Source organism: Pan troglodytes, chromosome 13, assembly GCF_028858775.2.
Source record: "Pan troglodytes isolate AG18354 chromosome 13, NHGRI_mPanTro3-v2.0_pri, whole genome shotgun sequence".
In the NCBI taxonomy this organism is placed as follows: domain Eukaryota; kingdom Metazoa; phylum Chordata; class Mammalia; order Primates; family Hominidae; genus Pan; species Pan troglodytes.
This window is the reverse complement of record NC_072411.2, coordinates 143,637,219-143,652,999: the sequence shown is the minus strand read 5'-3', so window position 1 is coordinate 143,652,999 and position 15,781 is coordinate 143,637,219. Positions and strand designations below refer to the sequence as shown.

At 42.5% G+C, this 15,781-nt stretch overlaps 1 protein-coding gene across 7 annotated transcripts in view; it reads right to left on the bottom strand.

Annotated features, from left to right (window-relative positions):
• Positions 1 to 15,781, bottom strand: part of SEPTIN2 (septin 2) — a 38,210-nt gene that overhangs the window by 5,596 nt on the left and 16,833 nt on the right. For all 7 annotated transcript variants that reach the window (XM_003950010.4, XM_009444722.5, XM_063791784.1 and 4 more), the window contains 8 exons: positions 12,757 to 12,843; positions 11,877 to 12,000; positions 10,462 to 10,596; positions 10,188 to 10,305; positions 5,328 to 5,429; positions 4,529 to 4,674; positions 2,175 to 2,258; positions 237 to 294 (listed from right to left, as the gene is read on the bottom strand). In XM_003950010.4, the coding sequence (XP_003950059.1) occupies positions 237 to 294; positions 2,175 to 2,258; positions 4,529 to 4,674; positions 5,328 to 5,429; positions 10,188 to 10,305; positions 10,462 to 10,596; positions 11,877 to 12,000; positions 12,757 to 12,843 (854 nt within the window). The remainder of the gene's footprint in view (positions 1 to 236; positions 295 to 2,174; positions 2,259 to 4,528; positions 4,675 to 5,327; positions 5,430 to 10,187; positions 10,306 to 10,461; positions 10,597 to 11,876; positions 12,001 to 12,756; positions 12,844 to 15,781) is intronic.

Genomic DNA, 15,781 nt, shown 5'->3' with positions numbered 1-15,781 from the left:
GATGAAACCCCGTCTCTACTAAAAATACAAAAACAACTAGCCAGGCATGGTGGCAGGCACCTGTAGTCCCAGCTACTCGGGAGGCTGAGGCAGGAGAATCACTTGAACCCGGGAGGCAGAGGTTGCAGTGAGCCGAGATCACGCCACTGCACTCCAGCCTGGGCAATGGTGCAAAACTCTGTCTCAAAACAAACAAAACCAACCAACCAACCAACCAATAGTACTTTCCTACTTACCTCAGCTTCTTTTTCCAGCAAGATCTGGTCTTTATTCATGTCCTCATTCTCCACTTTCCTAAGAATCGAAAGAAATCAGAATCATAACACTGCAACAAATAGTTATTTGCTACCCCCCCAAAAAAATTCTACTTTAAAATTTAAAATGACATGTATTTATCATTTCTCTTTTTATATTGAGATGGTGTCTCGCTCTGTCGCACGGGCTGGAGTGTAGTGGCATGATCTTGGCTCAATGCAACCTCCACCTCCTAGGTTCAAGCAATTCTCCCACCTTAGCCTCCTGGGTAACTGGCATTACAGGCACGTGCTACCACGCCCAGCTAATTTTTTGTGTGTTTAGTAGAGATGGGGTTTTGCCACGTTGGCCAGGCTGGTATTGAACTTCAAGTGATCCGCCCACCTTGGCCTCCCAAAGTGCTGGGAATACAGGCATGAGCCACCACGCCCAGCCTATCATTTTTCTAATTAAAGATATAATGAATAAAAAGGGAACAGAATGATTTTAAAAAGTTCGAACAACATGAAATGGAACATTCAAGAGACTTTTCTTACTCTAAGCTTGAGCGACAACACTTGCTGTTACCCACTCAAAAATAGGTATTATCTGAAGAATTTGCTTTGAGATGTTATTCTTTATTAATGCGAATGTAGTCACCACATTTAAGGAGCAGGATCTGCGTGAGTGAACGAGGCAAAGGGTAAGCTCCCCAAGCACACCTGAGAACTGTGCTCTGCAAAGCACACTAATCTCCATGTCAGGGCCAGCGCCTGCTCAGCTTCCAGAGGGTGGAATTTTCTTGCTGCCTCTAAAATCTTTCTTAATGTCTCATTTCCAAACTCATAATTAGACTTCAATGTGTACAACATATATATCTAGAAATCCATCAAATTATTAGAATGTGAGAATTTTAATGAATTACAACACAGGAAACTTTTGTTGTTGAGACAGGGTCTCACTCTGTTGCCCAGTCTGGAGCGTGGTGGTGCGACCATAGCTCACTGCAGCCTGGACCTACTGGGCTCAAGCAATTCTCCCCCTAGTAGCTGGGACCACAGGCATGCACCACCACATCTGGCTAATTTAAAAAAAATTTTTATAGAGGCGAGGTCTCCCTATGTTGCCAGGGCCAGTCTCAAACTACTGGGCTCAAGTGATCCACTTGCCTTGGCCTCCCAGAAAACTTACATAAAAACATATTAGAATGGTTAAAAAGAAAAGGTGAGTGAGGATGGCTGCAGGACTTTGCGAGGATCGAAGCTGCTGCTTCAACGGCCACTGGCTGCTTGGAAGCCACTCATCCTGGCCTCACCCTTAACTCAGGTGCTGCAGTTTCCTAATGGCAACAAGTTTGTCCTCATGTACAGAGTGATGCTTTTGAAGGAGAACTCGACACAAGCCTCTGGCCTTTCCATCTAAAGTTTTTGTTTGTTTTTTGAGACAGGGTCTTGTTTTATTGCCCAGGATAAAGTGCAGTGGTGCAATTACGGCTCACTGCACCTCCCAGGCTCAACTGCTCCTCCCAACTCAGTCTCTCGAGTTGCTGGGATTATAGGTGTGTGCCACCATGCCCAGCTAAATTAATTTTTTTTTTTTTTAATTTTTGTAGAGATGGGACTTCACCATGTAATCTCATGGTCTCAAAACTCCTGTGCTCAAGCAATCTACCTTGCCTTGGTCTCCCAAGGTGCTGGGATTACAGGCATGAGCCACCGTGCCTGGCCTAAAGTTTTTACGTGCATATCATTAAATGTACTTTTTCTTAAGGCTAAAAGAGCATAATTTGATTAAATTAACAACTCTTTTATAATAACTTTTGAGTAGGAAACCAAACCATGTTGCTTAATGGTCAAGAAGGCTGAGCTGAACACATAGAGGAGGAGGAACATTGTGGCTCAGGGTGACACAATACAGAGAAAGGGGCACAGTGTGATGACCTGCCGCCTCTCTTGAGTCTCTCAGAACGGAAGTTTTCATAATGAAGGTCCTGGGTCACCTCCTGGAGATCCTGCATGTGGGTGCTGAAAGAGAAGAGGAATGCACCAAGGTGGCATCATGCACATGACATTCTCATGAGAAAAAAACCACCCATCAAGTACATAGAAGAAATAGCAGTAATTAAAATTACTTGGTAAATTGTACATAAAGCTGCTGGGATTTCAGGATAATGAGTATGGCCGTGGAAATGTCTAGTGAGGTGTAGCTCTCCCTTTCTTCCCCAATAAATGATATACAAACACAGGTCTCGACTGAGTCTCTCAGGGGGATTTCTGCTAGAGGCACTGCCACCCCTGTGTGAGGCCATCACTACCACAGGATGGCAGACAGATTTTAAGAGATTTTCAGGTCAACAATGTCTGAAATAGAAGACACTCTTCTAAAAGGACTTACGGAAAATGTAATGAAAATATTCATGCCTCCTATAACTCAAAATTTATATATTACTCCCATATGAGAAAAAAAGAGTTGTGGTTAGCTTAAGCTATGTACAAGACCATAAAGTGAAGGACTAATATTCTGGATCCAAGAATATTAGTCAGCAACTTAACCTTCCATTCATCTTATGAAACACTCTTAAAAAAATTTTTTTAATTGCCTAGCTTATTCAAAATACTTAAAAGCAGGCAAGAATGAGCAAACATTGTAACACATTCCTATTGATTCAGGATCCAGGGAAATGGATTGAGATAGCCAAGGAGTGGCTCACTCTACCTCATTGTGAGAAACACACAACTGACACTAAAGTCCCCAAACCCTGTCTTCAGCCTCTACACCCCCCTCAATAATAGGGATCAGGATAGCCACAAGGATGCAGCCCTGGAGGGGCTGAGTGCGCTTAACTTCTTACACAACCATTAAATTGTGTTTGACACAGCTTGGATGGTAACATGCTTACTGATTTTAACTCACTACAAATTGCTAAACTAAGTGAGACATGCGGCAAATATGTAGCAACTTTCAGCTAATCAAAACACTGATTTATCCACATCAGTCATTCTTTGAAGTCCTCTGATTAAAGAGGTATAGTTTAAGCAATACTCTCAGCCTGTTCTTTTTTTTTTTTTTTTTTTTTTTTGAGATGAAGTCTTGCTCTTGTTGCCCAGGCGGGAGTGCAGTGGTGCAATCCCGGCTCACTGCAACCTCCACCTCCAGGTTCAGGCTATTCTCCTGCCTCAGCCTCCCAAGTAGCTGGGACTACCGGCACCCACCACCACACCCGGCTAATTTTTTTGTATTTTTAGTAGAGACAGGGTTTCACCATGTTGGCCAGGCTGGTTTCACCATGTCGGCCAGGCTGGTTTCACCATGTCGGCCAGGCTGGTTTCAAACTCCTGACCTCAAGTGATCCGCCCGCCTGGGCCTCCCAAAGTGCCAGGAGTACAGGCATGAGTCACCGCACCCGGCCTCAGCCTCTTTTTTCAAGAGTAAAAGCAATGTATGCATGTTACAATATGTGAAATTTATTTATTTATTTATTTATTATTTTGAGACAGAGTCTCACTCTGTCGCCCAGGCTGGAGTGCAGTGGTGCAATCTTGGCTCACTGCAACCTCTGCCTCCTGGTTCAACAGTGATTCTCCTGCCTCAGCCTCCTGAGTAGCTGGGATTACAGGTGCGCACCACCACGCTTGGCTAATTTATTTTTTGCACTTTAAGTACAGATGGGGTTTCACCATGTTGGTCAGGCTGGTCTTGAACTCCTGACCTCGTGATCTGCCTGCCTCAGCCTCCCAAAGTGCTGGGATTACAGGTGTGAGCCACCATGCCCAGCCATGAAATTCATTTTTAAAGGAAAAGAAGACTATTTTTGTAGTCAGGTCTGTAATTGTTATTAATAATAAATGGAAGACACAAAAAGCTAACCAGGGCCATACAATGCATCTCAGACTGGTGAGCAGGGCACCAGGGGTGGCTCAGCCTGGAGCAGTGGACCAGGGGCCTATACAGCCTGACCGTTTCCTTACCAGCACTGGGGACCTCTCAGACCCCAGTTTAGGTTCTAGTCTCCTTTTAACATCAAAGATGTTAAGATCTTAGCAAGAAGGAAAGGTACTGCAGGCTACAGTCCACAGGCAGAAGAGCTAGTTTAGTAGTGCTACAGAGGGCCCCTGGGTGAGGGTTCTCAGCACCAATCTGCAACAGCCCCACACCACTTCTGCAATGTGAGAAACACTGAGGGCGACAATGAAGCTGCTGGCTGCAACCATCTTGGGGGCCAAGTGTACACCCCGTCTGAAATCCATATTCTTCACGCCAAATTCTGCCAGAAGGAACACACCAAATGTCTTACATGAGCATGGTTCTCAGCTTCAGAAAGTCATTGTGCTCTGGGTTCTCCACCTCCACAACACCCCAGGGGTAGAGGCGGCCTCTGACCTTCTTTCCTTTGGCTTCAATCAACTGATTGGATCCAACCACAGAGAATGGGATGCTAGCCTAGAAAGAGACACACAGAGTAGACAGGCTCCACACAGGGAACCCCAGGGTTCACTGGCAACACGAGAACATCAGCACAGACTTAACACATTGCTATTGACTACAAAATTTAATTGGAAAGCTGGGGGTATGTAACATTTTCTTGAAAAGTGTCAGATACGTTCTACATGGGACAAACTGTACGAAAACAAATTAAACCTACAACAAAATTTCTAAGCTTTAGGTGATAGCTGTATCAATTTTTTTTTTGAGACAGAGTCTTGCTCTGTCGCCAGGCTAGAGTGCAGAGGTGCGATCTCGGCTCACTGCAACCTCTGCCTCCTGGGTTCAAGTGATTCTCCTGCCTTAGCCTCCCGAGTGGCTGGGACTACAGGTGTGCACCACCACATCCACCTAATTTTTGTATTTTTGATGGAGATAAGATTTCACCATGTTGGCCAGGATGGTCTGGAACTCCTGGCCTCAACTGATCCATCTGCCTTGGCCTCTCAAAGTGCTGGGATTATAGGCATGAGCCACTGCATGAGGCCTTAAAATATATTTAAAGCAAAAATACTATGGTAACTGAACATACCCAGGCAATCTCTCTCACCTCAACATGGACAACAGTAAACAGGAGTTATTTATGTTGTGGATTTGAAGCCAGTTCTTACTTTGAGAAGTCTAGTCTGCTCTTTAAAATCTTCATCTTCATCTGATTCTGCATCAGGTAAGTGATAGATTTTGATGTTATGTTCTTCAATTTCATCCAGAATCTGAGAGAATGACAAAACCAGGATCAATTTTAGCAAACTGCCTATGTTATTGTAGCCAATTCTAGCTCATCTTGTAAGAAATATATCGGAAACCATACAAACGTCAATAATCAAACTGATGACGAAAGTTACTGTCAAATAAATTTATAAAACTGCGGCCGGGTGTGGTGGCTCACGTCTGTAATCCCAGCACTTTGGGAGGCCGAGGCAGGCAGATCACAAGGTCAGGAGATGGAGACCATCCTGGCTAACATGGTGAAACCCTGTCTCTACTAAAAATACAAAAAAATTAGCTAAGCGTGGCAGTGGGTGCCTGTAGTCCCAGCTGCTGGGGAGGCTGAGGCAGGAGAATGGCGTGAACCCGGGAGGCGGAGCTTGCAGTGAGCTGAGACCACTGCACTTCAGCCTGGGCGACGGAGCAAGACTCCGTCTCAAAAAAAAAAAAAAAAAAAAAAATTACAAAACTGCTAGAAAGGTATTTATACTTGAATTTTGAGGATCCTCTGTACAGAATAAAAATAACATTAGCAATAATGCACCACTACCCTCAACGTACAAAGCAGCAGGAAGACTAACGATAGCCCCAGCACAACAGCTAAAATGGAAATCACACCACAATCAGCCTCAAGAAGGGTAATTGCCACAGAGAAGCTACAGGCATGAGAAGACCCTGGAGAACAGGCAGGAGTCTTAAAAGCAGAGAGAAGGGAGAAGTACCCCAGATGGAAAAAAAGAAAGAAAGAAAGAAAACAAACCAAAACCTTGTCAAAGGCACAGAGAGGACACATGCGGTGCGTTTTGAGAATAAGAAATTCAAAAGGTTGGAATCTAAGACATCCAGTTGGATAAGGAAACAAAAATTGGAATTACAAAGTGGAGAGTTCCATCAACACCAGGCTAGCGACCTGGGGATCTGTATTTCATTCAACAGGCAGCCGGCAGTCAGCAGTGAAATCCCACAATCGGACCTATCAAGCAGGCAGTAGTGTGGGGGATGGGGCTTGAGGGGAGAAAGAACTGGGCTGAAGTTGAAATACGAATGCATTCATCAGTCAATCAATTAAAACCCTAGCACTCAAATGCTCATTGCATGGTGGGCATTCTCACAGGCACCAGGCAGGCCACAGTTTTGTTTGGTCTCACCTCAGTACCTGAGCCATTCAGGGAAGAGAGAACAAGAGCAACATGAGCAGAAAATATCCCGACATCATACTGTGCACTGGATTTGCTTTCTGGTTTTTAAGAATGGAAAGCCTTAATGTGACCTAAAAAGGGCCTTGAATGGTCAGAGATTTGGTCTTAGCACAATGTCTGCACTAATTCAGAACTCCAGAAAAGGCTCTCCTCTCTACATCCTTTACTCTGTAACTCGACCTTCAGTCTTTTCATAAATCCTTATTCCTAAATGGGAGGAACCATCTTATCTCTGGGAGAAACTGAGCAATACAAAGCATGAACTTGCTCACCTGTCCTCATCTTACGGCCCCTTTCCTGGTCTACTATCCATCCATGCTAACCTCATCTTTTGTCCTATGCTGGCCTCATAAAAATGGAGCTTACACTTTGGAGGACAGAAGAGTTCGGAAACAGTTAGTAAGCTATTTAAAAGTGAGCAGAGGAGTCAGAAGTGATGAGTAAAAAATAATTTACACATTTCTCAGTCTGGATGATTTCAAGAATTGTGGGACCATTTAAAGAGACAGGGGAGCTGGAAGGACAGGAGTCCATCAGTGGTCAAAAGAGGACTCCTGTGGGTAAATGTGGTTCACAACAAGAAATAAGATACTTGGAAGGGCAAATCAAAAGCCACAGAAATAATGTGATCAAAATAATACTAAGGAATACTGACCTTCAGGGATCAGGAAGGAAGGTGGTAAAAAACAGCAGATAGAAAAGCAAACACAGTGGTTCAGCAGCCAAGGAAGGGAAGTTTCAGGAGTAGAATTGCCAATCACACAAACCCCACAGGTGGGGCCCACATCTGAGAACTGAACTGCTGGCCAAGCCCATGAGAGAGCAATTGCAGGTGGATGACAACAGGAAGACTGAGTGAACAGGATCATGGGGAGGGCAGATAACAGCTACCAGTAAGTGTCTGACTAGAAGAAAGGCTGGTGAAGGCAAGAGGCTAGTAGAGGCTGGCAGGAGGCAAGAGGTTCTTTTAGATAGGGCAGAATGAACAAACTGGTAGGCATCAAGGAGAAACTGGAGGAAGAGAAGTGATTAATGAGGCTCAAGAAGGAAGGGATAAAAGCTCGAAGTATTTCGATTCATCTCAGATGTTGTAATCCAGCACTAAATGTTTCCCATACAGGATTAGAGATTAGAATTAGAGCATTCTAACCCTGACACCACCACCATTTCTACCTCAAAGAAATTTAATGTAGCAGAGTACAAAAGGTGAAGTTCCCTTAAGTAGGAATTGCTAAAGTATTTATTAGCATAAAAACGTCTACGCTTCCAGGGGTTCTTCAAAGGTTCAAACACTTCCTAAAAAACTGGCAGGCACTTGAGACAATTTAGGAAAAGGCTGCCAAACATGACTACATGCTGCTTAAAAATTGCTTTGGAAAAAAGCACCAAGAAAAATGTGAAAAAATGAAAGTCAAACCAGGTGAAATCATCTGCAACGTGATAGTCAACATCTAAAAATAAGTATATGTGTTAAGTCAATAAAAAAGCAAGAGCCAAGTCCCTGCAACCTGAGAGAATACACCAACCGGCATCAACACCAGCACAGATACTCACATCGGCAATCAAGGAAAGGCAAATTCAAATGAGATACAATTTCTCAGACAGGAAACACGTTACAAAAACTGGCAACATAACCAGGACAGTTTTAGGGGGTGGAGAGAAGAGTACACTTTGGAAATGTAAATTGTTACAAACTTACTTTAGAGCAAATTTAGTCATCCTTCAAAAATTTAAATGTATACTTATTTCCTAAGAATTCGTTTGGCTCACACAATTGTGAAAAGATAGATGTACACCAGTGTTCATTACAACAATTATGCAACAAATCTATTATGTGCCAGACATTATTCGGAACTCTGGGAATACATAAGTGAACAAAGCAGATTCCTGATTTCAGGACCTGGGGTCAGGGGTCAGGAGAAGCCAAAAAATACGCTAGAGAAATACTTTATGCAGTGTGGGGGGAGTGCTACCAGCAGAGCAGGGGATGGAGATGTGAAATCTTGTGTGCAGCGTTGGGCTCAGTGAGGGAGTTGCCCACACAGGTATCTGAGGGAAGACTGTTCCAGGCAGAGGGTATCACTAGCAAAAGCAGCGAGCAAGGGGCAAAGAAACAGTAAATTTGGTCAAAGAAGAAAAGGGGCCAGAGCAAAACAAAAAGTAAGCCAAATACTCATCAGCAGGAAACTGGACAAGTTAGAGTATATGCATATGGTGGAATGCTGTGCATCCAGGAAGAATTAGGATACAGTATATATATGAGGATGCTTCAAAATATTTTTAAATAGAAAAATCAAATGGCAGAATAGTATTACTATGTGATTTCATTCTGCAAAACCAAAAACATAAGCTATGTTCTAGAAGGATATATACTTAACAGTTGTTCTTTCTGTGGGTAATTACAGAAATTCTTTTTTTTTTTTTTTCTTGAGACGGAGTCTTGCTCTGTCACCCAGGCTGGACTGCAAACCTCTGCCTCCTGGGTTGAAGCGATTCTTTTGCTTCAGCCTCCTGAGTAGCTGGGACTACAGGTGCCCGCCACCATGCCCGGCTAACTTTTGTAATTTTTTAGAGACGGAGTTTTGCCATGTTGGCCAGGCTGGTCTCGACCTCCTGACCTCTGGTGATCTGCCTGCCTCAGCCTTCCAAAGTGCTGGGATTACAGGCGTGAGCCACCACACCCGGCCTAGAAACTTCTATTAAAAAAATATAATTAATATATATAAATATATAATATTTATATATATAAAATATATATATATATATTTTTAGAGACAGCGTATTGCTATGTTGCTGAAGTTGGCCTCCAACTTCTGGGCTCAAGTGATCCTCCTGCCTGAACGCCCTGCTGTATCCCCCTACCCTGCCCCAGCTACTGTGATTACACGCACATATCGGTATGTTCATTTAGGGATTTGTATTTTTATGCACGTACCGGTATGTTCAGTTAGGGATTTGTATTTTTAGAGTTTAGCATATATAAACTATTTGGACTTTCTTAAGGAGCATATAATCAGAACAAAGTAAGCAATTTAAAAATATATAGCAGAGAATCAATAAAGAGGCTTTACAGACATACACGGAAGAGGCACTAAAACTGGGACACCACAGGAGCTGCTGGGGGGTGAGAGGCGCTTCGCTGGCTGACAACTGCTATGTTTCCAAACAGAAAAGAGAACCAGTCTACTTAGATACATCCTTGTATGGGTCATTTGCAGTAAAGAATTTAGGTAAAATAACAAACTTCATGGAGAGATCACATTTCTATATTTGAGTCATTTAACTCCCATGGAAGGTACTTGTGTGTAACCAACTGCTACTCATCGAGGGCATTTTAAATATAAGGAGAATTTAAAGAATAGAAATTTGATACCTTCATGAAGGCAAAAATTAAAATTTGTAACTATCAGGTTCTCCTTGAAAACCACCACTAAAATGCAGGAAAAATTCTCCCACCCTGCCTCCCGACACCTGAGCAGACTGAGCGTGAGAACACACTCCTTTCTTCATCCCCATGCCCCCGAGTCGCACCCAGAGGGAGAGCAGGATGCCAGCCTCACTCACCCTTTTCTTCAGCCGCTCCCGTTCCTTCAGGGTGAGAGTGTCAGCTTTTGCAATGACAGGCACAATATTCACCTTGTTGTGTATTGCCTTCATAAACGCCACATCTAAGGGCTTAAGTCTAAAATTAATTTTAGAATTGTCACTTATTTAAAAAAAATACATATAAAACTCTTCTCTCTCAAATTATCTTAATTCTTATATTAAAATACACAGTTTGGGTAAAACTTACAAACCCACGTAGTAAAGCATTTCTCCACGATAAACAATTACTTACCCATGTCCAAAAGGTGAAATAAAGTAAAAGCAACAATGCACCCTATTATCAATGATGTGCCGCCTGTTCAAGCCGCTCTCGTCATGCAGGTACCTCTCAAATTGCTCATCAATATAGGAGATAATTGTCTTAAAACTGAGAGAAACAGAAACATTAACAATAATCATAGGGTATAAAACAGGGGGTCCCTGACTTCAAAGGGAAAACAAGTGCCTCCACCCAAATATATAAAATTTAATAATTCATTTTCAAGATGAGAACAGAAGACTGACTCCTAGATTTGGCAAATGGAAGTTTTTGGAAACTTATGCCAAGCATAACTGCCCCTAAGTGCTGAGAGTCAAAAGCCTGAATGGAATAGGTTATGATGCACCTGAGAGAGGGCCAGAGTAGACAGGGCTGCCAATTCTTTCTTTTTTTTTTGAGACTGAGTCTTGCGCTGTTGCCCAGGCTGGAGTGCAGTGGCGTGATCTCGGCTCACTGCAACCTCCGCTTCCAGGGTTCAAGCGATTCTCCTGCCTCAGCCTCCCAAGTAGCTGGGATTATAGGCACACGCCACCACGCCCGGCTAATTTTTGTATTTTTAGTAGAGACAGGGTTTCACCATGTTGGCCAGGCTGGTCTTGAACTCCTGACCTTGTGATCAGCCCACCTCAGCCTCCCAAAGTGCTGGGATTACAGGCGTGAGCCATCGCACCCGGCCAGGGCTGCCAATTCTTTTCAGGAACGTGACTGTGAAAAGGGGCAGAGGAACAGGGTGGTAGAGAACATGGGTCAAGAACAGGTTTATCTGAGCTGGGAAACAGCATTTAACTGAGCTGGGAAACAGTACAGCACTTTCACATGTAAGAAGGGAGAAATTCCTAAATGTAGGAGAAAAACAACAGAACCTTCCCCTTTTCATCTAGTGGTGGAAAGCTGATGCTTTATGTTGACAGGATTAGAACCAGGAGGGAGTTTGTACAACAAAAGTGGCATTCTTTGCACAGTACAGGTGACAGACTGCTCTATCTTCTACTTCTTCATTTCCTTATTTGTGAAAATGATGCCAATGAGCAGTCATTTACAGACACTACGACTCAACCCACTCTCTAACAGGTTTCACTTCCTTCCACATAGAAAGGATGTACTACAGTATCTCGGTCACCAACCACAGCTCAAATCCAGGTGTTTCATTTATACTAGCAGTCTATGGATGACTGGCTTTGCGATCTCAAATTACAGTAGAGTACCGGAAAAAAATTACTCTCCATAAAATTCCTTATTTAAAAAGTCAACATTTAACACACTTTAAATTGTCTAGCTGTTTTATTATATACAGCAATCCCAAACTTAATAATCACTCATTAACACTATCTATAAATTTAAGTATATTAAGTAAACAAATGCAGATCCCTGGGCATGGGGGTGCATACCAATCTCTGCAGTTGATAGCGTCACCATAGCCAGGGGTATCTACCACTGTCAGGCGTAGCTTGACCCCTCGCTCTTCAATTTCAACAGTTGAAGCCTCAATCTGGACGGTTCTTTCAATTTTTTCTAGAAAAGAAACAAACTTAATAGGGAATATAAGCAGCATGTGAAGAGGAAAGCTCACGTTCTTACGACAAGTGACTTCAGAGTCTACTGCCTCTCTACAGAGGTAGGTTCTCCAAAGACACCATGGGGATTATGAAAAAAAGATCCCAGAGAAGTCAGAAAGGGGAAGGTTAAAGCTAAGATTATTGTGCTACTGGGGAAGGTTAAAAACACAAATGTTAAAAATTATAATTTCTGTTCCTGGGAAAAAGAAAGCAATTTACGAATTCACTTAAAAACTGAATTCAAAAATATTCTGAAAGGGCAGCAGCCCAAGTCTTAGGCTCTCACTATGTGTGCCTAATTCATTCAACAGTCATTTGTGGATGCTGGTGTCCTGTGCTGGAACTTTCTGGCAGTAGATGAATTCCAACATCTATCCTAGTAATCTTCTAGTTACACAGCATTTTTGATGTAAAACATTCTCACTTAATCCTTCCATCAAATATTTAATATAGGCAGAAACTACTTATTACATTTTACAGACAAAATAAACTCAAGAGAGGATGGATCCATGGATACGTGTCAAAGAAAGTCTACAACCCAAATATCCAAGGACCTCAGTGCAGCACACCTACCCCATAAAAGTGTTTTCCTTGTGTTCAAAGCTGAACAAGAACAAACAAAACACACAGCTAAGAAATAAAATATTAATTAGGCAGTCTTCAGCATCTTTCATGTAGAATTACACTTACAGTAACATAAGAATGTTTTTACCTGCTGCTCCAGGTATGACTCTTTCTGGGTACAGATCAGTTAGGAATAGGCTGTTTATGAGAGTCGATTTTCCTAGACCTGATTCACCTTTAAATAAAAAGAAAAACCTTGTCATGACCTTATTCATATGACACCATTCAATCGGTTAAGTGTTTACATAAGGCCTGGTACTGGGCTAAGTAACTCACAAACATCATTCTGTGTTTAGTACCTACAGTACTACTATGTTTGCAGTATGATCTTTGAGGGTACTCAAAGAAACTCTAATTTGCCCAAGGTCAGAGTACTATCCAGAGCAGGGCCAAGATTTGAATCCAGGTCTATGAGACTACAGAACTTGAACATCATATAATTAGAAACATAACTGTTCACAAATGTGAGGAATGTACTTTAGAGGTTGGTTTTTATTTTTGACAAATAGAATGCAAAGCAGGTTTTCAATTATCAGTTCTGCTAGTCACTAAACTCACCACATTTTCAGAAAACTGAACATATCTATCCCATAGTGTCAACAACACTTGTGCTTCCCGAGCTGCAGAAACATGTGAGCAGGACAGGGCCTGTGGTCTGGTGGGCTCACATGCACACCCTCAATCTGCAACCTCCCCCTTCTGCCACCTTGTCTTCTTCCTGCTTTAAATCCATCCCCGTTTCCCAGCACTGGCAACTGTCATATGTCGGGCAACTTTCGTGCTCACTTTGTTGAGTTCACACGACTAATTCAGGTGACACATATCCATGTAAGCTTTCAACGAGGTGAGAATCTCTCTTTAACTACTGTGACTACATATTCTGAATACTTGAAATTTAACTTCAAAAAAGATGCAAAATACCCAAAATTAAATTTGACATTTGAAGGAAGCCCAAATCCCACTGCTTCATTGCAGATGATCATCTAGGTCTCAATTCTGCACGGAGAACTGCTTCTGATCTTGGTACTACTGGTGCTGGACTGTCCTCTGGGTACCCTAAACCACCCTCTGTTAAGTTCTGCAAAGCATGAGGAAGGAGTACACATCTCTTTTGAAAAATTATTATTTCTGGCTGGGCACAGTGGCTCACACCTATAATCCCAGCACTTTAGCAGACCAAGGCTGGAGGATCACTTGAGGCTAAGAATTCAAGACCCCGCCTGGGCAAAATAGTGAGACCCCCCATCTCCCAAAAAACCAAAACAAAGTAAAAAAACCCCAAAACCTTAGCCAGGTGTTGTGGCACGTACCTAGAGTCCCAGCTACTTGGGAGGCTAGGGCAGAAGGATTGCTTGAGCCCAGGAGTTAGAGATTACAGCAGGCTATGATCATGCCACTGCACTTCAGCCTGGGTGACAGAGTGAGACCCTGTCCCTTACAGAATAAAATAATTCTGGGAAAGTCAAGAACAAATAAGTGAATTTGCAATGTGCAGATGCATGGCCGGGTGTGGTGGCCCATGCCTGTAATCCCAGCACTTTGGGAGGCTGAGGCAGGCGGATCATGAGGTCAGGAGTTCAAGACCATCCTGGCTAACATGGTGAAACCCCGTCTCTACTAAAAATACAAAAAATTAGCCGGGCGTGGTGGCGGGTGCCTGTAGTCCCAGCTACTCGGGAGGCTGAGGCAGGAGAATGGCATGAACCCGGGAGGCAGAGCTTGCAGTGAGCCAAGATCGCACCACTGCACTCCAGCATGGGCGACTGAGCGAGACTCCATCTCAAAAATCAAAACAAAACAAAAAGAAACATGCAGACATACAAAATTAGGACTGCATTTTAAGTGAACTGCAATTTTCACACATGAAAAGAACAGAACAATGTGTTGAACATGCCTAAATATGAGTGTAAAAATTTGACTAAATGCCTGTTATCCCATTAAGTCATCCTTTTATTAAACTGTGGTACAATGCCCCTTTACCTATTTCTTTATAAGTCTGATAAAATTTTAAAAACTGCCTTTCCTCTTCAACAGTCTCTCATTTACTAATTAGGTGTGTTAGGGTTTTCCTGATATACCCATTTTTCTTGAGCTATTAATACTACAATTTAAAAGTTGAGGATTCTTGTGGCTTTCTAGTTCTACTTTTCACTACTCACCCTCAACCCCCTACCTGTTTTCTTTTAAAGCCACTTTATTGAGGCACGATTTACAAATACTAAAATACACCCATTTAAACTGTACAGTTTTGACAAAAGTAGATACTCAGATAATCAAACTCCACTCAAGATAAAGATTATTTTCATAACCCTAGAGTTGCTTTGTGTAACTGTGAAGTCTATCTTCTCCAGTCCCCACTGCAGGCAAACACCAATCTACTTTGTCACTATGTATCAGCTTTGCTTATTCTAAAACTTTTAAATGGCATCATACAACATGGCCTGTTTTGTGTCTGGCTGCTTTTGCTCAACAAAGCTCTGAGACTGATGCATGTTGTTGCATCTATGAGTAGTTCGTTTCTTTGTAGTGCTTGGCAATACTCCATTGTATGGCTACACCACAATTTGTTAACCCACTCTCTAGATACCTCTGCTATCCCCAGTTTGGGGCTATTTTGAGAAAAGTAGCTATCAATATTCATATACAAATCTTTATGGACATGTTTTCATTTCTTGTGGGTAAACACATACAAGCAGTACTGCTGGGTCGTAACTGTTAAGGAAGTACCAAACTGGCTTCCATACTGGTTGTGGCATTTTTACATGCTCGCTAGTAAGAGTTCCAGTTGTTTCACATCCTTGCTGACACCTGGAGTGCCTGCCTCTTAGTGGCTGGGTAGTGGCATCTCGTGGTTTCAATGCGTATTCCCCTGACCACCAAAGATGTGGACACCTTTATGTGGGTTTATTGGCTACTTGTTTATCTTCCTTAGTGAAATGTCTATTCAGATCTTTTGCCCCCTCTTTGTAAGTGGGTCATTCGTCTTACTGATCTGTGCAATATTTTTATATATTCTGGACACATATCCTTTGTCAGATATGGTACTATGAATACTTTCTGAGTTCTTCACGTTTTATTTTCCTATTGATGTCTTTTCAAGAAGGCAAACTTTT